At 42.0% G+C, this 23262-nt stretch overlaps 2 protein-coding genes across 8 annotated transcripts in view; one reads left to right on the forward strand and one right to left on the reverse strand.

Annotated features, from left to right (window-relative positions):
* Positions 1-4293, forward strand: part of PPFIBP2 (PPFIA binding protein 2) — a 189926-nt gene extending 185633 nt beyond the window's left edge. For all 7 annotated transcript variants that reach the window (XM_054972944.1, XM_054972946.1, XM_054972945.1 and 4 more), the window contains 2 exons: positions 1845-1910; positions 2853-4293. In XM_054972944.1, coding sequence (XP_054828919.1) covers positions 1845-1910; positions 2853-2924 — 138 coding nt within the window. In that variant the 3' untranslated portion in view covers positions 2925-4293. The remainder of the gene's footprint in view (positions 1-1844; positions 1911-2852) is intronic.
* A 744-nt stretch (positions 4294-5037) lies between these two features.
* LOC129325285 (NADH-cytochrome b5 reductase 2) lies at positions 5038-20272 on the reverse strand. Its single transcript, XM_054972942.1, has 9 exons — positions 20008-20272; positions 18271-18417; positions 17270-17342; positions 16067-16173; positions 14717-14846; positions 13413-13496; positions 11271-11356; positions 7377-7476; positions 5038-5259 (listed from the first exon to the last, which is right to left on the reverse strand). Exons 1-9 carry the CDS (start codon positions 20020-20022, stop codon positions 5087-5089), a joined length of 915 nt encoding a protein of 304 aa, XP_054828917.1. The 5' UTR covers positions 20023-20272; the 3' UTR covers positions 5038-5086.
* Between the last annotated feature and the right edge of the window lie 2990 nt (positions 20273-23262).

Below are 23262 nucleotides of genomic sequence, written 5' to 3' on the forward strand. Positions count from 1 at the left end.
ATTGAAAAGACTAATTATTAAAAGTTTAATTCTTTTCATATGCACGATTCCTTGCCTCTAACACATTTCATCTTCCTTCATCCAAAATGCAAGTTATTTCTTATCCTATTTTCTAATATTTAATTTATCATTCTGCATTGAGACTGCAATCCTAGGCTTCCATAAAGTGGCCCAGGGAGGTGTGTGCGCATCCCAAATGGTTTTTTGAAAGATTATATTGATTATTAGTGCATTTTATCCTGCCTGTCAGCAAAAAAACTCTTGCAATGATGTATAATTCAACAATATCCATGTTGTGTTGCTTCACCCCACTCATCTTCAGCCGTGATCCTGTTTTACTGCAAGGCAAGCTACTTTTTCTTTGAAAAGGTGTTTCAGAACAAAAAGAGACATTCTAAATCAGAGTTAGGGTCTGGTTGCTGTTGGAAGCAGAATGCTGCAAATGTTTCTAGCAAGCTTTAAATCACGTTATAAACAAAACAGCAGTAAAGTGTCCAGTCACACCAGTCTGCCGGTTCGGCTGGTTGAGTGACAATGGGGGGAAATTTTTAAGAAATTGACATGGTGCTCAGGAGATCATATCTCATGCTATAAAGTGAATCTATTTCATTTAACTTAAAGCAAGCTGGCCTCTTAACAGGACTGAACATTATTCAGTATTTGCTTGACAAGTGTACTTGGCCCTGAATAACAACCATGTAAAAACCAAAAAAACTCATGTACTTAAAAAGGTTACCAATGGTTCCTTATGGGCACTGGGAGCTTTTTTGCACAGATAGATGCCTACAAGGAATCTTCTCTGGAAGAAGGAGTTTTGTACATAACTTTCCACTGAAGTCAATGAGCAAGCCCTTGAAGAGGGGGAAACCCTTCTGTGGCTTTGAATAAATGAAGAACCAAGAACACAACGGAATGTTGCTATTTTAAACTTTGTTCTAATATATGAATTTGGTGAAATGGAGGGGAAAGCTGGTTTACACAACATGTTTGGGGGCTCAGGTAGTTCTTTTTTCATTCAGGTCAACTTGAATTTGCAGATGGTGATCATCTGAGTAGCCCACTGCCAGCCTCACATTAACAGCACATCAATGACAACTTGTGTAAGAGGAGGAAAATCACAAGAGTCCATCACAGGCTTGCTGGCAATCTGAATTTCTAAAAACTGATTTACAAGAGAGAGGGGAAAAGAGTCAGCCTGGTTTTGAAAGCAAACTGCACACAAAAATTTCTAAACAATCTGGTTCCAAATTACGTAGATGTGTTTTAGGAATGAAGGTTTTCTGTATAGTGAAACACTGAAATTATTGCTAGTAATAGTCTCTCAAATTCAAGGCATATTTAGCTGTGAATGCAGCATGCTTGATATGTGAATTTGCATGTGTGAATAATTAAATGCTTTTGACTGTTGGAAAGGGGGAAAGTGTTCTCTTCAAGAAAATAGAGTTGTGCATCAATTGTATAGTGGCAAACCCTGTTGCATAACTTTTCCAGTACTCAGAATAGCATTGGGTTGGATCCTAAAAAGAACAAGCAGAACTTAACTCACTAAATGGCTCTTCCCTGCTGCCCCTCCTTTCTGCTGAAGCTTGCTATAGTCCTCCAGATGTGCCTCTTGGTCCTTAAAACTGCCCTTGGCAACTGTGAGATGCAGTGTAAGGCGCTGTAATGGGATTGGTGGGGGAGAGTCAACAAAAAATCTAGGAACACCCTTCTGCTTCTGGAAGACTAGAATCCAGCCCAATATACTTGGCTAAGTATAGATTTATCTCTTGTACATGCATGCAGTAAGTGAATAAGATGTCATAGCTGTCTTGATTTCATCCAGTTGCTGAATAATTTTACAGATGGAACATTCTGAAGGGACAGTAATGAAAATAGGGGAACTTTCTCAAGGAATAAACAACCTCACGGTATGTATTATTTGTGTAAACCAAACTAGGCTCTGTTACTAATAATCTTAGATTATGTATATTCAAGAGAGGAGTTATTTTATATTTAAGTTCAATAAACTCTTAAAAATATGTACTATAGACTGAAGGTTTAAAAAAAAACCCACCAGATTTGCTTAATGCAATGTTTAAAGCCAGCATGGTGTAGTGGTTAAGAGAGTCAAACTAGGATCTGGGAGGCCCAGGTTTGAATCCCAGCTCTGCCATGGAAGCAGTGACTTGGGCCAGTCACACCTACCTCCTAGGGTTGTTGTGAGGATAAAATAGAGGAGATGAGAACAATGTGAGCCTCTTTCACTGGGGAGAAAGGGGGTATAAATAAAGTAAAATAAAATAAAGGAAGTTGATCTTCATGATCTTTTAAATCTTACCCTTAAGCAAATTTTCAGTCTCTTTTCATACACATCACTTAACTGCTTAAATGCCATTGGTCCAGCTGAAGCAAGTAAATTCTCAGGCATGCAGCTGCAGGTACCTGATCCCAATGTAAAGGCTCTCCAAGGCAGCTAGTTTTTGTGTACACCAAGAGCTGGATAAAGTGACCTGTCTCAATACTTTACACCATGTTATAATATTTAGACGAAGATTGAACAGTGGGAAAGAAATAAAGCAGGCCTGATGACCAACTGTGCTTCCACCTTCCTGCCAGCTGTCCAGCTAAACCTAATCTCACATTTCTCAAGTGATGGATACTCTATGCAATTTTTGGATTTAATTTGTTCTAACACAAATGTGAACAAACTATTCCTTCTGTTTCTAGTTACCTTGGTGAGATAGTTATATATGAAAGTATCTGAATAGGCTGTTCATAATTTATAGGCCTATACATTTTTATAGTACATTTAATTGCTTATACCATTTAGCCTAACGTAACTTAATTTTTATGTATATTTTTGCTTCCAGACTATGTTAAGCCAAGATCAGATGCTGAATGATGATAGATTTTTAACGCCAACTTCTGATGAGTGGAGATGAAGATTCCATGTGACCAATACCCTTTAATACCTTGATCAATTTTTAGAGAAATAACTGGTGAAGGCTGGGTGCTATATTTACAAACTTGCCACTGAAACAAAGACTTAAATACTTTTTTTCAAGTGACATGTAAGGATTAAAACAAACACCTCACAGTCTAGGTACTTCAACACCTACTTTCAAAGAATCTATGCAATACTTATAGAAATGAGGTGGGTGGAATTAGGAGATGTGTATAAATCACAACAAGCCATTTTAGTGGTCAGTGATCCATTTTCTATATTTTGTACTTCTGAAGACTTGGCTACAGTAGACTGCTTACTTTTCTAAGATGCTTCTTCATGAGTGAAGGTTTTTTTCCAATGTAGCATAAGGATTATGGTGTTAAAGAAGCTATCTCCTAGAATTAATTATTTACCACCAATGGTAAAGCTGCAGTTAGTAACTAGAAACTCCCAACTGGAGAAGTAGTCATTCCCAGCCTGTAAAGTGTGTCTACTGTCCTTGCATTTTGTGCAACGGTTATGATCTACAATAAGAATGCCTCTATTTATGGAAGAAGATTAAATACAGTGGAAGACTCGGTGAGCTGGAAGACACACGTTTCATAAGGACTTCAAGTGCTGCAGCCTTACTCAAGAGAAAGGTCAATAGTTAAGCCATGCACCTGACACCATTCTTTAGAATCACATTAACAGTTAGAACAATAGAATCACAATAGAATAACAATAGAATCACATTCTTTAGAATCACATTAACAGTTCCTTTATACTGAAGCGATAACGGGATGCCAGCATCATGGTTTAGTTTCGTGTTACAACTCAGGTTTCCTAAGGCAGAAATATCCCACTCTAAAAGACATTCCAGACATGTTCTATTATTTTAATAAAAATGCCATTCTGGTGTTCCTGTATTGAATTCAAATTGTGAGAATGGCAAAGTCCAGTCTGCCAACCCATCTGTCAGAATAAACGTATCTTGGGAAGCTTGTACTAGAGATATACTCTAGCAGCTTTTGGACCCTTCTAACACATCTATGTTGTAATACCATTCAGGATCTAGCACACTATCTTTAAAAGCATGTTAAATGTTACTATGTATAATTTTTATGGAGACCATAAGCATGCAATGTTCCATCATAGATGTCCTGTGAGAGAGACAGTCCTGTGAGAATGTTGCCATTTAGCAAGAAAGCAAAATAACCTAACAGAGCACTTCAAGCACAACAATCAGTGGTAGTCCTCAAAGCTTCTGTGAGGAATTGTGTTTTTTCTGCATTGGTACAAATATTTTGAATCTGAATAGGTTATAACAGCTAAGATTTGCATGGAAAAACATGGCTCAAATACATGTATATTAATCTCCTGGCTGGTGTTCAATATTGGTTATTTAAGAGTCTTCCACACATATTTAAAGTATAGAATGCTGTCAGATTGTTAATAGCAGCTGATCTCAATGATCTTGTTATGGGCAAAGTTGACGGGCTGAACAAGGCAAGTCTCTTGCAATGGCAGAGTTACTGGGGGAAAGGTTCTACATGGGTATTTTTATCCTGAGCTGAGTGCAAGAGCGTGCAGTGGTCATCGTGATCTGGACAACCCAACCAAAAATTACTTGCCCAAATACTCTCCCTTCCTGTTCTGAAAATGTAACGTGAACCCGGAAGAAGCCTCCCCATAGTACTGCTGTGCAAGGACCTAGGCAGGATCTGAAGAGAGAGGGGCACAAACCAAAAGTCTCCTTTGCCTCTTCCACCCTCTTCCTACTAGGGCTATTCATTGGCCATGCTTTTGCAGTATCTTTATGATGCTGTTTGCAGACCGACTTTTGGTGCACTGAAGCAGCCATCACCAAACAACTCTAACCTAGCCTTTGTCATCACACATCCATACAGAGAAAGGTGTATATGTTGATAAAGTTGAACCTACCACAATTATGGGATGCCATACTGGCTGTCACTTCCCAAGTTATCGGCATCTTGATAATCAAAATGTTGATTCCTTGAACTGCTTCTGGACTGAATGGAACACGCAACAGTAGAAATGCTTGGCACTACAAAGCCTCATTTTCTTCATCAATATTCATTGTAACCACAAAAGCTATTCACAAAGTGTTCTGTGTATTTACAGCATTTAATCAGAGGGATTAATACCACTTCACATTCAATAAGCAAAAGTGCTCTCTTTAGCATGCCCTAGTTTTTCAAGATTAGGTTGACAAGCAAACTGAATCATAGGCGGAGGCCCGCACATCAGAATCAGAGTGTCATTGCTTGGGGCAGGGAGATGTTCCTTTATCATGTCTGCAGTAACAAAACCAGAGCTGTACTTCCAACCTGAAATTAAAACGAAAGAAAGCTTCAGCTCTATGCATTTAAATAACAGCTAGGCCCCGCAAAGATCAGATATATTCTGTTTAGAGAGCCCCATAGAATTCTTGCACCTGGAACAGTCTGTTCAGTTCAATGGAAGAGGGACACACACTCCAACATGGAGCTGCCACCATTGAAACGAACGAGTATGTCCATGTTCCATAGAACCTCAAATCCCTAGCTCAGGTCTAAGCCTTGCTACCAACATCAGATTAACTTCTCACACTCAAGGGCAGAATTAGAACGCTGTTGAAAATCCTCTCTACAGAATCTTTAAGAAAACCATGCTCACCTAGGATTATAAAGTTGCAGCTGTTTTACATTAACAATTTAGGCTCCCTTTCTAGACTAATTCCAGTGGCAATTCTCTCTCAAAGCAACCTTTCCCCATTAGCTCAGGAGACAGTACTAAGCATCATAATGCAACATGGTGGCATGCCTTTGCTATCTGTGTTGCTAAAACGTCTTAGCAACTGCTGCTTTTACTTGTGAAATAACATTTCCTTTGCAAGGGCTCTTAGTTTTCATTATTGATAACAAATACTCAGGCCAATCCTGGTTCCCATATTTTAAAACTGCTAGGGGTGTGAGAAGCACCTATGGCTCTTCTGAGCACTGTTCCTTTACATGGAACCCATCCCACATTTCTGGAAAGTGGACAAACCCATTGCCGAGTGAGGCTTGGGGTTGGCAGGTGGTTTCCACGGCCACCACAAGAAACAGCTGTCACTAAAGGAACTGGAATACAGCAAGATGCCAGTGGGGGTGCAGTTCTCCCAGGGACCAAAGTGGGAGTGGGGAAGGAAGCACTCGCACACATACAATGCATGCCCTCATGTCACACTAGAAAATGACAAGTCTGGGTCATTTTTTGCAACCTACCCCCCCCCCCGGACTGGCCCATAGCTTCTGCATCTCACTGGAAAACAATGTTTTCCTCACCCCTACTGGCCAGGTAAGCAGAGGCTGTGGCAGGGGATTCCCCACTCCCAGCTTTTTTTTGAGGGTGTGTGTGTGCAAGCCTTCCTGATGGCAGTAAAGGGCTCATTTTCTCCAACACCCCCGCACACACCCATACACACGCTTCATTGCTTCTCTGCACTAGTATCCAAGTACTCGGGGGAGCTGCCAGGAGGAGAGTAAGTTGGCAACAGAGAAGAGAGAGTAAAACCACAATGAGCACCACCATGGCAGCCACCTAAAAAAATTGTAAACAAGCCATACTGGTGGTTTTACTCCCCTTCTTCATGGCCAGGTTGCTTTCTAGGCTTCTTGGCAACCTCACTCTCTTACCTGAGCTTCTGTGCCTCACACTGAGGAGAGAATCAGATGGCAGAGAGGGATTCTTCTGACGAAGAGAGGCTCTTCACAGCACTGCTGGCTGGCTCAGAGCAGCCTCTCCAGTGGGGAGCCTGAGCTCCCTTGACCTGGCTGCCTTCTGGCTCTCGCCCTGGCACAGGGCAGAGGAGCCTTGATGAGTCCCATCCCAGGGAAAGAGCAAGACAACAGCAAAAGGAGAGAAGAGGGCACAGGCCAGCAGTGATGGAAGGGCGACAGTGGTACATCCTTAGAGGTACTCTGGTAATTTAAAGCATTACAATGATAGTTATATATTTCGTGTTAATGGTTATATTATCGTGTATTTGGTGGGCTAGTGCCCAGGGCACACATTGTTCATGTGGCTTTTTGATGGTAATAATTGCCAGTGTGGCTTTTGTGAGACATTGGGTGAGTACCACTGTTAGCAGGAAGTGCTTAAAGCCCTAGGCAGACAGTCTAGCCTGTCTTTCAATACAGAAGGATCCCTAAAGGGGATTATACAAAATAATAACATCTGATTTATGTGGGGATGCTTCTATGTCCTCTGGCAGGGCAGGGCAGAGACTGAGCCCTTCTATTTGTCACCTGCCTCTTTGTCCTGGCTCATTCCCCTGACAATTGACAACTGGGTGGTCAGTCTGTTATCTTTACTCCCTTCCTCTCAGCGCCGCCCCCCCCCCGGCCGCCCCGAAGGAGTGTGCAGTAAGAGAGCCGTGCTCGTGTTATTTACATACAGCCTCTTTTGCTTTTGAACACTTTACCTTGAGGAGGTCTGTCCAAAGTATACCAGAATGTAAACTGGTCTGGATGGTTTGCAGCTACATCTTCAAGCTCTGGTCTCAACAGAATATCTTGCTCTGTCTACCAACAGAAGGCCAATGGTTAACGATCACAATAATCTTAATATACAGCATGAACAAAAAAAAACAACCCTGACTTGGTTAGGTGACTTTCCCCCCTTTTCCATTCCCAAACACCCACATTGTGGCTTTCTGGCTGCACTGGTTCTTTCCTTTCAACATCATGAGATCATTCAACATTGACATCTCAGCCAACAAAATACTACTACTGGGCTTGTCACATGTGAACTGTCTTCCCCAAGCCAAGGACACCAATTAAAACTGCAACTCAGCTTCAGCAGCACACAACACAATAAACAGAACAATCCGAGCTCATTTATTTCAATGAGCTCACGCGTCAGAAAGCGCGAAAGTTACCCTCAGCTGTAGTCTGAACGGCAGAAGCCTTGTGCATATCCTGAGAGGGTTCTTGTCCCATTACTCATAAGCGGTTCTGCTGCAACAACAAAAGCTGTTTTTCCCTCTGAAACAGGATGGTTCCCTTACACCATCACCTTTTTATTAAAAAAAGGATGCTACTCCCTCTGTAGGCACAGCTGTTTCCATACATGTACCAAACAGTGGAAAAGAGCAAGAGTTCCGTAGCACCTATAAGACTAACAAAGTTAGTGGTAGGGCATGAGCTTTCAGGAGCCACAGCTCATTTTTGTTGTTAGTCTTATAGGTGCTACTGGATTCTTGCTCTTTTCCACTGCTACAGATAGACTAACTCAGCTACCCATCTTGATTTACAAATCAGTAAGTTATTATGGTGTGCATGTTCTCTAGGGGATAAACCAACTGCTTTATCACATACACATCTGCATCTGAGCACATGAAGCTGCCTTATTCCAAGTCAGACCATTGAAACATCAAGATCAGCATTGTCTGCACTGACCTGCAGCAGCAAATCTCCAGGGAGATCTTTCACATCACCTCCTGCCTGGTCCCTTTTAACTGGAGATGCCAGGGACTAAACCCGGACCTTCTGCATGCAAACCAGAGGCTCTTCAACTCAGCAATGGCGACATTTGATATACAGCTAAATTCTCCTTACCATGTGGCAGAGTGATATAGATCCCAGATCTCCAAAAGCTATTGACTCAGGAGCCTCAGGAAGTCCTCATTGCACTTCTGCTGCTTGGCTCAAACGGAGCTCTCAGGACAAGCCTAATTTTCTCACTCCCTGCCTCCAATCCTGTTTTTTTTGGAAGTTTCTCCCCTGCAAGGGCAGGCACCATTGCTAAAGCAAGCCATCTAGTGCCCACTGACTATATTGCAGCTATTCCTTTTTTTCTAATAAAGGTATAAATGGAAATGCTCACATAATTTTTTAAAAAATTGTAAATAAGAACTGCTCATCACCAAGCAGCCTTAATGTTCCTCCTCTGTTAAACCACAGCATTAATTGGCTGTCTGTAGCCAGACCTTTGTGCAGGATTTGGATCTGATGCAAATTTGTACTTGAATAAACAAGATACGGTACTGAATGGCTCGTCGTGTGCACAGCTGGTCATTGCCAGAGTCATTTTGCAACAGGCACTTACAAGTGGACCACCCTGGAACTCTGGCAAACAAAAATAAAAGTAGATCCTCCATGCCTGAGTCTGTCCAGCTCTGATACAGATAACTCTCCCAAGTTACAAAAGAACTGTACCACATATCAGGTACTGTTGCGCAGTAGCACAGCTGTTGACCTTCCCACCTTATTGCTGCTTCTGCCACATCTTTAAGAAATCAAAAGAGGCCCAACTGTACAATAATTAAGAACCAAGAGGTATTGTTGAGATAGCAGAATCCAGAATTCTAGTGAAACATGGTATTTAAGAGGCCCTGTTTGAAATGTTACATTACAATCCATTTTGTAGTTCCGCTGCATTTTGAAATCCGATGCAGAGGTCAAGTGGGCATCTGAACTTGGAATAGAACCATGTAATGAATGCATGTATTAAATTTCATTTGAGTATCTCAGATTTCATTTGAGTATCTCAGATTTCATTTGAGTATCTCAAATCTGGAGAGCCGGGATTGATTCCCCACTCCTCCACTTGAAGCCAGCTGGGTGACCTTGGGCTAGTCACAGTTCCCTGAAGCTCTCTCAGCCCCACCCACCTCACAGGGTGTTTTGTTGTGGGGATAATAATGGCATACGTTGTAAACCACTCTGAGTGGGCATTAAGTTGTCCTGAAGGGCGGTATATAAATCGAATGTTATTATTATTCATTGCTTGACAGTTATCATTACGAACAATAATGAACAGGTTGGTTAAACCAATTAAGTGAAAGTCAATTGCTGTTTATGGTGAGCCTTACAACCAAATGTACAGGCTGCAAGAAACCTGAGAATGATCCCCAATACCTAACCCACCAGATAAAAACTATGTTGCAAAACTATAACTTTTAATAAAGCCTGAGGAACCTTCAGATCTGCCAGTGTCACAACAAAAATAGTCTCTCAGACAAGTGTGTGTATTTTGTTGCTACACCAGCAACAAAGTAGTTGCAAATGTCTTATCTGATGGCCAAGAGAGAGAAAATTCCTATCGGATGCATCTAAGACTAGATTTGTACTTCTTCAATCCAGCCTCTTGGTACCTGAGATTCTCACACTGCCCCTGCCCACACACGGGCCATTTTCACACGTCTTACTGGCCACACAAAATTGCAATTCGCACCACAAACCAGAGTCATGACGGGAAATTGTGCCAAGAAGTCGCCATCGTTCCAGGAGTTTTATGCCGCCAATAAGACGTGAAAACGGCCATGGTCACATATAATTTGCCTTTTTCACTGCTGTCTCACCCTGACATTTTTACTGAGCTATCTACAAGTCTGAAGTCATCTTCTTGGTCAAACAATATCACTGTATATTTAGAGTTAGGATTTTTGCCCCAATGTGCATCACTTTATACTTCTTCACACTGAACTTCATTTGCCACATTGTATTTGCTCACCCATACAGTTTGGAGAAATTCTTTCAGAATGCTTCACTACCCACCATCCTAAACAAATGGGTGTCGTCTATGAACCTGCTCAAACACAAGCACATACCCCAAGTTCCATATAATTTATGAACAAATTAAACAGTATCATCCCAGCTTCCATACTAGTCTCCAAGTGGGAATTCATCTTTCCCTCCTCCCATAGCAAACACTGCTGAATTCTAGTGCTTATTTTCCTCTATTATATGAACTGTCCATTTATTCTCACTCTCTGCTGTAATTCATGGAAAGACCCATCTTCTTATCCCAAGACTGTTAAGTTTATTCAGGAGCCTCTGGAAACAACTCTGTTAAAAGCTTCCTTGAAGTCCAAATACATGATATCTACTGAATCAAACTTGGATACCTTCTTTGACTCTTGGCAATATGCCACAGCGTATTGAGAAAGTGTGTTTAGCCCATCCTAGCCTCTGTACTAATCTCCAAGCAGGAATGTATTTTTCCCTCCTCCTCACTCAATTTGTTTTTAAAAAATCTTCAAGAAAACTCAGTACAGCGTTTCACAATACTGCACTGAGTTTTTCTTAAAAGAGGGTTGCTTTAATATATTGAGGAATGAGGAGGGGAAGATGGTATATGCAAGAGATCAGTTTATCACCTGGACCACTGTTAGTTTAACCATATCACTGGCTTGGCTATCCAAAGGTGAAACAGATATCACAAGTCCATGATTTATCATCATCAAGAAAAAAATATTCAAGGTGCTTTTCTCTTAGCCTTCACACTGTTAGTCCGCTTACTGTTCCATTCCATCTGTATCTGAAATCCTTGCTGTGTGGCCAATGAAATGTGGGGAGGAGGAGAGTCTACCCACCTGGTTGGCAAAAAGGAGGTAACACTTCGTGTTGTCCTTGGGGTCCTTCGTGATGTGCCGGATCAGCTGAAGCATTGGAGTGATCCCTATCAAAACAAAAGCCAAAAGCTGCAGTTCAATATGCCTTCCCATTTCCAAAAACCAAGATGCCTAAGTATATTGATGGTTATTCTGCATTTCTGTTTCATAGTCAAATGGGGGAAGGAGGTGATAAAAGGCTCAAAGCAGCATTCCTTGAGGATTTAACCTGTATTTTCCATCCTAAATGTTAACTGAACTTACTTCTTCTACAGGCAGCATTTCTAGCATTCCTGAGATTCAAGGAGGACACATGACCCATCCAAATTATACCAATTTTAGAATCAGCTGTAGGGCCCTCAAGCTCCTGTGCTCAAGTCCACATTTGTCCACTTCTACGTTACTCAGTTCTGCAGAAGATGGGCTGCTCATGAAACAGGACTGTCTTCCAAGTTGCAAACTGACAATGGATGATGCAGCCATGGCTTGTCCTGCCCACTTCTTCACTCAGTTTTTGCTGTGCAGCAAAACAAGACTTTGCTCAAGCAGGTCAGAGTGGAAGGTGGATGGTGGGATTAAGGAAGAATGGTCAAGGGAGAAGCCACAGCTGCACTGCTATGGGACTGCTAAAGAAACACCAGAGCTGTGTGGGTTGTGTAACCTGCCAAATATAGTTAGTGAATTGCACCAGGAGTGCAGTATGTGTTGGGAAAAGCAGACTCACACAACCTGCTTGATATACAGTCAACTGGTGCTAAACATTAACCTTTTAAAATTTAATCTGGTATGCAATAAAAGAATAAATGTATATTTGTACTGTGCTGAAGTAATCATGTTCGAAAGACTGACAGAAGCCTATATAAACATATGAAAATCCAGACCACAGATGAAGAACATTTAAGCCTAGAACTATCCACTCTGACAGGCAGCCACTCTCAGAAGACTCAGCTTTCAGTTTTTCCTAGGGATGATTACAAGGTTTGGTTAGATCAAATTTTGCAACTTAAATCGGGATATTCTCTGTGTCACCTTTCCTTTTGAACTGCACTATGGACCAAATCATTTACTATGGAATCTTCAATTAGCAATCAGAACAGGTTTAAGAAAGGGAAAGGGGTCACACAGGTCATGATCACTTTGAGAAAAACTATTTCTAAGTACCATGGTTGAACAATTTGGCAACCTCATATTTTAGGATTCGTGGCAAATGTACTCTCAAGGCTTGCCAAGGGAGGGATAGCTATAGAACTAATAGGAAATCACAAGAAACTAATTGTGAAAGAAAAAGGGTGTTATGATGCTGCATGTTTCTCCCTTGTCCTGAACAAAACTCTCAGTGCAACATTCCCTATCCACATAGGAATACTGCCCATTCAGCAACTAGTTTTTTCCTATCTTTTTGCTCATATAGGTGACTATAAAACTACTAGACCATTATAGGAACACCTAGATGTGATCAAGAGGACAGCATTGAAGCCTTTATTTATTTGGGAAGATTTTATTGTTTATCAGTATCCTTGAGCCCCCCCCTTTTTTTTCAGAAAGTGGATGTTAAAAATGACCTAAATTGTGTAGTGTACAGAAGCCACAGGAGTGAACTTGCCACAATCCCTAAACTGAAGGGTTGCAGTAAATGCACTCCAATGGCACTCAGAAAAAAGATTCTAAGTGACAAAGAAACACAGTTCCATGATCTCATGATTTGGGGACTTTGCATTGCTATGACTTATCTGAACAGGAGACTCTCTTGCAGAACCGGGGAAATGCATGAACACAGAGTTTAAGATTTTTTTCTCCTAGTGTCTGTAGAAAGTGGGGGGGAGGGGAGAAGAGATCGTGCCCTCTCTATTTCTGTGATTCTGCTCCATCAAAGAACAAAAATTTTTAGGGAAGCTCTTTGGATCTAATCCCCAGGCCCAGAAGGAGATAATGCCCTAAATGGGACAGAGGTACAAGAATGCTGTATGATATAAAACATACACAATATGCAATCCACCTGTCAGCTATTGTCCCCCCTAGTGTTCAGACCATAGGATGGTTTTACAGGTTGTTTTATGCTGGTCATATATTCAGCCATACCTGTTCTTGAAACAATGCACACTATCATCAAGGAATATGGCATACCTGTTCCCCCAGCTATCATTCCAAGACGTTTTGCAAACTTCATCTTTCCTTCAGACTTCTTATCCTGCTTGATAGTGAATTTACCTATGTGAAACAATGAAATTACAGATGGCGGTGCAAATAAAGGTGATGAGACTTTGATCATTGCAACTACACTTAACTACTGTACCCTGCAATGATGTTCATTAAAACTGGAAGTCTACGCAAATTTATCTGGAAGCAATCCCTACTGAACTCTGTAAGACTTACTTCTGAGGCCAGTAGAGCAAACAGTTCCTCACAGCTGTTAACAGCAATGGTGAGACAGTGTGATAATTGTTTGTTTATATACCTGTCTATGATCCCTTTCCATTATAAGTGGTATTTAACAGCTTAGCACAAGAGCTTAACATATCAAACAAAAACACACAAAGAACAGTGTCCATCAATCACAAAACTAAAATGGTTCATAGCAATTTGAGCAGCCATCAACCGAGCAAAAAGCACAGATAAAAATATAAAATAAAAAATCAAGTAACTCCGTACCAAACACTAACAATCCACCCACAGCATCCATAACACAGAAAAAATCCAAACAGAGCTAACAAAATCAAAAAAGGAAACTTCAGCTGGTACCCAAAAGACAGAGTCAGCAGCACCAGATGGGTCTGTTCTGGGAAGAAACTCCATAACAGGGCCCTAGTAAAGGTCCTCTTCTCCCTGGTTGCCAGCTTCTGAGGCAGGGTTATCTAGACAAGGGTCTCAGATGACTGACAGGTTCATATAGCAGGTGGCAGCCTTTTGGGCATCCTTCCCAAGACTGTTCAAAACTTTGAAGAAACAAACCAATTATGCGTAATATTTTCATTGAATGGATCATGGAATCATCCTGATCCAGTGGAGGTCACAGATGAAGCCACAGCACCAAGACAGGACTGGGAATACCTTCTTCCAGAGACACTGCAATAAGAAATCCAACAGAGGATACACACAATGACACTCTTCTCTCCCTATCTACCTCTTCAGCCCAACCCTACTGATCAAGAACACCATCACAACACAGCTTCCCACAACATCAGTTCCCACTAGATTTCCTCACACGCCTTTTGGGGGATCTCTTACATTGATTCTGAGTCTTTATCAACAGCCTAATAACAAAGATATTTAGTACGTGCTATGAAATCACATCACACACAATTCTTCCATATATTTGAGCCAAGAGAACCATCAGTCACTGAAAGCTAGACAAAAGGGCCTGAAACATCAATTATTCCACCTTTACTACATCAACAATGTAACATCTGGATCTTTTGACATTTTAATACCTAATCCATTATAGACCAAGAGCCCATTAGGTCCTCTGAAGTCTATGGTATCACCAGGTGTCATGCTGTCTAAATGCTGAGACATCTTCCCACCTTCTGGAAACTTGGGGTGAACATTTTTGTAGTAAACCTGAAAAAAAGAAAGAAAGAAAATACCCAGCGAGCAATACATTTTTAGCCCTTTTACTTTTAGATGATAGTTGCATGCAATAGAGAGGAAAAACAATGGCACGATTGTCTATTGTTATATAAGCATGCAATAGGATCCAGAAAATCCTTTCCCCCCACTCTTTATGACTGGTAACAGAACACCAGTGCAGAATTGTGAGCAAGCAATCTTATATTAGCCTGGCATATATCCTGCCACTCCAATAAGCAAAGTTTGAAGCCTTCCTGCAGCCTAAGGAGCATTCTTCCAACAGAAATGACAAGCCCTCTCCTCCAGAGACCCCAATATCTGTGTATCCTCAAAGACCTTCTAACTCAGCTGCCAGAGGCCTAGATAAAATAATCCTATTCAATATAGGAGCAGAGGTATGAGAAATAGCAGGGATGTCTCATGGAAATGCTCTCACATGGAAGTAGCCCACCTGCTGGAATGCTCCACAGAGCATGTTGCTTAAAGCCCTCTCTGTCCTTAGCCTCCAGAAGCTCTTTCACAAGCAGGAGTCATTGACTCAAGTTTGCTGGACTATAACGTAAGGCTATCCCATCCTCCCCACCATACAGCACAGGTAATTCACATTCAAGCCCAGGGAAATGTCATCAAGCTGCTGCTCAGTCTTTGTCAGGCCAGCCCAACTCAGTTCACCACCCCAGTACCTCAATCACTTCACCCAGATGAGCACCTCTTCCTCCCAAACCTATAAAAAGGTACCCTAAGGATCTCCGTTTTGGAGCCAGTTTTATACTTGGACCTCCTCCCTCAAGTTGGCAGTCAGCTTGCTGAATCACTGGATCCATTCTTCACTCCCTCAGACCTCCACAGAGTTTAAAAACTCATAGGGGGAGGGGATGAGAGAAGTTAATCCTGCATTTTTAAAATGTTGCAAGCTGCTTTGACAACCTTCTGATAAAAAAGGATATAAATAAGTATATAAATCACCAGGCGCACGGCTGCTGCTGCACAACAAACTAAAAGATTTTTCTTGGCCCACTTCTCCAGTCAATTCAGATCCAAAGATTATCCACTTTCTGAATGCAAAAATTAATTCTTCATAACTCAACAGTGTATTGAAATTAATCCTCTTCTTGGCATCCAAGCACATGCTGGATGCCGATTTATACAAGAAATGCAAACAACTAGAATAGATTAAGCTATATTTCTTTATTAAATCAGCAAAAACATACCTTTATAATTAAATCAACATAGCCTTTCACTTCATCACTAGAAACTGGAGTATAGGCCCGGATCACAAGGTTGCCAGCAACTTTGGTAGAGAGATATATGTGTTGACCTAGAAAATGATAGTTATCTTTCCATTGCAGAACTCACAATATATATCAAAGTTAGCAAGCAAAAGTTAGGCAACTTTTAGCAGGAGAAAACATTCATTTTGTATAGGCTTTGCTAAGATTCCTCCTAAAGTCATCTTTCACTTACATTTTTTTTAATTGATTTGAAAATTGAGAAACGAAAAGGCAACATGCAGAATTTCCTATTATGCCTTTAAATATCATTACTTTCAAGCTGGCAACATATTTGGAATGATTTGACATGTAAGAAAACTGCTTTTTTGCTTTTATTCACCCCTGTTGACCCAAAGATGATTATAAGGGAGTTCACACAACTTCACATATATAAAGATTAATTCTCCAGTAGCCAAATTGTTACTCTCTAGACAATAATTTCTATTCAAATTATTTCTGAGCATCATCTTCAGCATGATAAGCATGTGTCTCAGGGGGTCCTTGCCATATTTTGACAGTGTAAGATAGGGGCTGCTGTGCTTCTGGTCATATAACTGCATGATGTAACATGAAGGGAGAATTAGAAGGTTATTCACCTTGTAAACACTACTATTTGGGGCAAGTCAATCTCTACTGAATGTTTTAATTTAAGTAGTTAGTGCAGGATAATTTCCACAGCTCCACAAATGCTGTCGTCAGGCTAAACACTCCTCCCCAGAGTTTTCAGCATCTTGCAGAGAACACTGGCATGAGGCACGTTTCCTTTTAAGCTAGCTTTGTAAAAGCAACATGAGAGAGACACAAAAACTCTACAAAAAACTGTAATGGCAACTGGATTTGACCCAGCTACTACCTCTAATCCTCTGGCACATACAGAGGCCAACAGGGGGCGGGGGGACACACCTGTATCAACCACACCTGAAAGCTGGCTAGTAAACAAAGTCAAGTTATGGAATCCCAGTTAGCTGGATGAATCCAATGTGCTATGATGGAGTGAGCCTTAAGCCATTTCTTGATGGATCAGAGAGGGAGAGCATTGCATGGGGAGGGAGAGCATTGCCTAGAAAAGCACTCTTTAAAAGATAGAGGATATATTTTATGCTGTGTTCTATTTACATTCCACAAGACTGTATCCATACTTACCTACAGGCAAGCCCAATATGTGTTCTGATGATGGAAGCCCAAAACGAAACCGCTTGGTATCATGGGTGATCTCCTGTTTTTAAACAAAAATAGTAGTATGCAAACAATGACACGATATTCTAAGAAAAGTAAGAGTTACTCAATACGTGTTAAAATGCTGGACCAAACCATGCTGACTGGACTTAGCTCCACAGAACACACTTTCAAAGCACACAAAAAAGACTTATGGTTGCTTTGCACATAACATGGAAGAAATGGGTATGTCCATGGCTCTCAGCCTTTGGGGGCAGGCATTTTGGGGGGAGTGTACTACCTATTTCCTTGGCTAGTTCTAGAAGACAGTAGAATAAAGTATACTAATTAATTATTAATAGCCTGCTGGGTGCTTGCCTGCAGAGAAACAAATACGTTACAAATTTTGCCCAAACCTAACTCACTTTCCCCTCTGTCACACAGCAGCTGCAGGACAGGGAATTTTTAAAGCCCACAGGAGTCTGATTTGGCTTAGGATGATGACATGAGGGGAGGAGTTCCTGCCGTCTCCATTGTGCTGTGCCAAAACAGCACTGGAAGGTGTGATTTTCCCCACTTAAATTACTTCCCCCAGGACTGTTTTTGCTTAAGAAAATAGGGGCAGGCAAGAGCCCCTCGCCTTCCATGTCATTGTTTTGAGCTGAACTGAACCTCTGTACATTTTAAAAATTCCTTTTCCCACAACTGCTGTGTGACAGAAGGGGGTCTGGGCAACCAGGATCTAATTCAACAAAATTTATAACGTGTGGTTTAGATCTGAAGTGATGGCTGTTGTGGGCTGGGAACTCAGAAGATAAAGCAAATTAAACGGGACCAGCATTCAAGAACAGTGGGATACATGCTAAATCATCTATAGACATCTGATCCACTTCTGTTATAACGTGGGAAAGCAGAGACCAAGGTTCCATGTGTTTGTGCATAATGGTACGGCTACAGCTTAGGATAAGATATCGAGACAAGCAGCTCACCTCTTTCTCTATCAAACACAATGGATACTTGATGTTTGGGTCCTGTAAGGTAACCGGATTACTCTTCTTTTGAGAGCCCATTGCTTTAAAAAACAGCAATAGGACTGATGCTGCCCCAATCACCAGCGCAATCCATACTGTGATATCCTAGAAGAATATACACACAGAAAACATTTAAGATTTTAAAGCATACACACAAACAAAAGCAGACCATCTTGGGTTGTATCAAAGGGGCCATAGCGTCGAAACTGCAGGAGGTCATAGCCCCTCTCTATACTGCCTTGGTCAGGCTGCACCTGGAGTATTGTGTACAGTTCTGGAGGCCTCACTTCAAAAAGGATGTGGACAAAATCGAGAGGGTGCAGAGGAGAGCGACGAGGATGATCAGGGGTCTGGAGACTGAGCCCTACGAGGAAAGGCTGAGGGCCTTGGGAATGTTTAGTTTGGAGAAGAGGAGGTTGAGGGGGGACATGATTGCTCTCTTTAAATATTTGAAAGGCTGTCATTTGGAGGAGGGCAGGGAGCTGTTCCAGTTGGCAGCAGAGGGTAGGACGCGAAGCAATGGGCTAAAACTACATACACAAAGGTACCGACTGGATATTAGGAAAAACTTTTTCACCGCCAGAGTAGTTCAAAAGTGGAATCAGCTGCCTAGGGAGGTGGTGAGCTTCCCCTCACTGGCAGTTTTCAAGAAGAGGCTGGATGAATACTTGTCAGAGATGCTTTAGGCTGATCCTGCACTGGGCAGGGGGTTGGACTAGATGGTCTGTATGGCCCCTTCCAACTCTATGATTCTATGATCTGCATCTGCTACAGCTGCATTTGCTACATATGCTACAAAGTTGTGCTAGTTTAGGATCATATTTCTATAGCACTTTTCAGAACAGAACTGTCATTACAATTTTCTTTTATCCACCTAAAAACAGAAACTTGTTCAAAGCTATATAGAGTTTCAAGCCCATGCAAGGATTCAAGCCTTCATGAACTTCTCATACACAATTGTGGGAAGGAGTGAATTTACTAGATAACGTTGCATTGGATGCAGGCTAAAGTACAGAAACACACAAAAGGAAAACAGCTACCCAAATTATTCTAGCCCCCAAACTGCCTCTCTCATTCTACACACATTCACAGGACACACGGCCCTTTATATTCCATACAGTTCTGGAATAACTACCACTATGCTTTGATTCACACAACTACTAACATGGATTAGAATTTGGCTGCTGCTTTTTCAACTAGACCTCAAGGTTATGCTTTTACATGCCCTGATGTAAAGATATTAATTAATGGTAATTTTAAGTTACATGTTTAAAAGTTTAAGATTTCTGCACATTTAACTAAACTTAGAGGGAACAGCTCAGGTCATACCAGCTTTTCCCGATAAACTGGCAACACAAATCAGAACCCAAACTTCACCTACAAAACATGCCCTGAAAAAATGGCATTAAAGTATCCTTTGTCACCTCCAGAAACTTGTTTGTGTGGAAAGCTGATACGGGATATTAAAGGCAGATCTAATCTGCAGCAAGAAATTTACTACAGTATATCCACCTTCACTGCAGCTTTACCCATTGTGAACTCTGTGAATCCCAAAGCCTCCCACTTGTTCACCCTAAACCACTGGCCACCACGGAACCTGCAGACGTACAAGACCCCGGGCACCAAGGGATTTCCTTCACTACAACGGTAATCTTTCGAACCCCGATCGCTAAACCTCCCAATAGATTTACTTACCAAGCGGGACTCCATCGCCTACGCCGACAACTCTCCCACAGCAGAAACAGGAGCCGGCCAAGCTCAGGCCCGCCTCACCTTCCCCTCAGCCTTTCAAGCCTTCTTCCTCTCCGTCAGCAGCACTCGGACTCCTCCCTTACCTCTCGCCGCCAGCAGAAAGGCCAGAGTACAGCGCTCAGCTCGGCTCGGCTCGCTCGAACAAGAGGTCAGTTGCTGTTGCTTGCCCCTCCTCCGGGCAGTCCAAGGAGCAACCTAGGCCGAGTGGGGCCGGGCTTCTCACGCTCTCTTTTCAGCGCTTCCCGCCTGTTTCCCACCGACCTGCTGCAGCCCCAAGTCATTCAGGGAAGGCCGTGGCTATCGCGCTCCGCTTGTGGCAGGGGCTGGACTAGGGGATCTCGGCATAGGTCGGTTTGCGGCATCCCATTCGTAGCCAGCCTGCTGCTATTACGTGGGGCTGGCGACCACGCTTAAAGTTCAAATGAATGAGAAGAAAATCAGTAGAACCTGCTAGAGCCTTCCTGCCTAGCCTGTACGCCTTGATGTCTAGGAATTGTTTGTCTCAGTACTCTGTCAACTGAAGAAGGTCGTTTTATATACTTATAATTTGGGCTTTTTCCTGGTAGTAAGCGCCCCTACGCAGTACTCGCATCTCTTTTGGCCAGCAAGAGTGGGCTCGCAAGGTGGCAAACATCAGGAATACACGCACCATGTTAAAAAAGAAGAAAAAATGCCGCTTATCGTGAACAGTTTTCCTTAAATAAATAATTTCCTTGAGTTACTTCTTAACCGTCTGAGTTATGTTAAGAGTCTTTTTGCACAGACATCTGACATGTGAAGAACACTTGTTGGGAGATCCAATGTTAGCTGGGAAGGGCAGCTTAAAAAGACAGAGCCGGCTGCAAGGTAAAGGCTTTGCTATGGACTGGAGCTGCGTGAAGGTACTGTGAAATGCCAGAAGGGAAACTTCAGCTCATTATAACCTCTCCAGGACCAAGCCCTGCTCTGGAAGGCAGCTCCAGCCTAATTCCATTCCTCGCTGCCCTCTAGTTGTGATCCCACACAGTTTTAGACTGGAGAGGTGAAACTGACAGAGAACCTTTGGGGAGGTAAATATGAAATTAACCAATCTTCTGAGGAACACAGTCTGCCAGCTCTGTCTTTTTAAACTATGTTTCTCAGCTAACATTGTATCTCCCCACTTGACGAACATGCTCCAAGACGTCTCGTGTACAGCATAATATGAATATGCATCAGTAGCATGTCTTGCAGCCATGATGATAAGACTACAAGTGGGGAACCCTCAAAAACTTGGGGAGGGCATCTCATTTTCCTCTCACCAACAAGTTCTCTTTCCCTTCCGTGCCTTGTCAAGGCCTCTCCCCCTTTTTCTATTTCTTTATCTCCTTCCCACCCACCTTTGTCTGCCCCCATCTTCATACACTCCCTTCATACACATGGCCCAGTTAAAGCTCCCCCATTGGAATGCAGTTATTACTTCCCACACCTTCTCAGTTGAATCATCTCTTTTTATTTACCTCATTAAAGATCTTATTGCTATTAACTACATTTATTTATTTATTTTATATCATTTATATTCCACCTTTCTCACTGAGACTCAAGGCGGATTACATAGTGTGAGATTAGTATGATCAGTGGCAAGGACAAGGGAAGGCATCAAGCCTAAGGAGTCTTCCTCAGACAAAAAAGCAACCCCTGCAGCCAGAGGAAGGATCCCCCTCCCAAACCTTTCAAGGAAGCCATTTCCAGGGGTGAAGTCAAGAAACATGTCGCTACTGTTGCTGGAACCCACTAGGCTTGATAATAGATGTGCCAGCCCTGAAGCACCTTCAACACTTGCCTCAAAACATATCACCTGAGGCACGCTACTAATCTGTGTTAATATCACAAAGGCATGTGCATAGGGTTGCCAGCTCCAGGTTGGGAAATTCCTGGAGCTTTGGGGGTGGAGCCAGGGGAAGGCAAGGTTTGAGGAGGGAAGCAGAGTAAAATACCATAGAATTCACCTTCCAAAGCAGCTATTTTTGTAAGAAGAGAAGAGGAACGCTGTCCCTTACTCAAGTTTCAGAGGGAACAAACTAAAGAGTCAGAAAGGTAAAGAGATCAGGGATCTGTTTACCCTTTGCTCTTTATTACCCTGGCACTATCCTTTGATGTATAGAATGCTATTCTCAGGGACTTCCTCTTTATGACACCCCATTTTCTTCTCTTTGTCACACTTTCTGTTCTCCTCTCCATCTTTGCACCTTGGGGGCAGGACAGCCCATCTTGCTATCCACTGGCATCCTTAGACTAGATAGATAGAGAGATCTCTCTCAACTTCTCCATCCTGTATGGAGTTCCTACAATAAAGAACTCTCATTTCTTTTCTAAAGCTTAAACAAGGCTCTTAAGTGAGTTTGTTTCTCACTCCTACACACACTCTGCAATGCAGGTTCCCATGCCCCATGTTTCTCTGCTCACTATGGATCTCTGCTAACAGTTTTCTCCAGGGTAACTGATCTATGTAGTCTGGAGATCAACTTTAATTCCTAGAGAACTCCAGGCCCCACCTGGAGGTTGTCAACCATACATGTGCAGCTTAGTGAGTTTTGTTTAAAGTTAGCTGCTCTGGTTCAAGGCAGCAAGTGCCAAGGGGAGTGGAGGAAGTGGGGAGCAAATAGGAAGGGTGATGGATGGTGGTTGTTGATGGGGGGTGGGGTAGCAGTCTCAGTTGCATCCCTTGCTGAGTCACTACTGCAGCTGAAAAAGTAAATGCAAAATGAAACAGATTGTAGAGAGGTAAGACTCCAGAAGAGACAGACTCGAGCTCCACTCTTGCACACACTTCATTTTCTGCTCAGAACCTACCCTTGCTATGTCCAGTTTTTTTTAATGAAAAGGAAGGACCAGGTACAAAATCTTTTGATCAATGTATCAATGATCTTTAAAAGAATGCAAATTATTACTTAAATGGTGCAGTCATAAACAGAGCTACTCCAACCTAACTGATTTCAGTGGGCTTAGATTAGAGTAACTCCATTTAGGATTGCATTGTAAATTTTAAAAAAGAAGCTAGATTGTTTTTTGCCAAGATGTGCAAACAAGAATCTTTCCCAAAGAAATAAAATCTACTTAATCAGCTCTAAGAAGTATACACCCTAACTAGACCTACTCCCTAAAAGAGAGAGAGAGAGAGAGGAGATGAATTATGATATTTGCTTTTTTGTAGGGCTAAATTAGCTAAAGTAGAAGAGA

The sequence above is a fragment of the Eublepharis macularius genome, chromosome 2, assembly GCF_028583425.1.
Source record: "Eublepharis macularius isolate TG4126 chromosome 2, MPM_Emac_v1.0, whole genome shotgun sequence".
NCBI classification, from domain to species: Eukaryota; Metazoa; Chordata; class Lepidosauria; order Squamata; family Eublepharidae; genus Eublepharis; species Eublepharis macularius.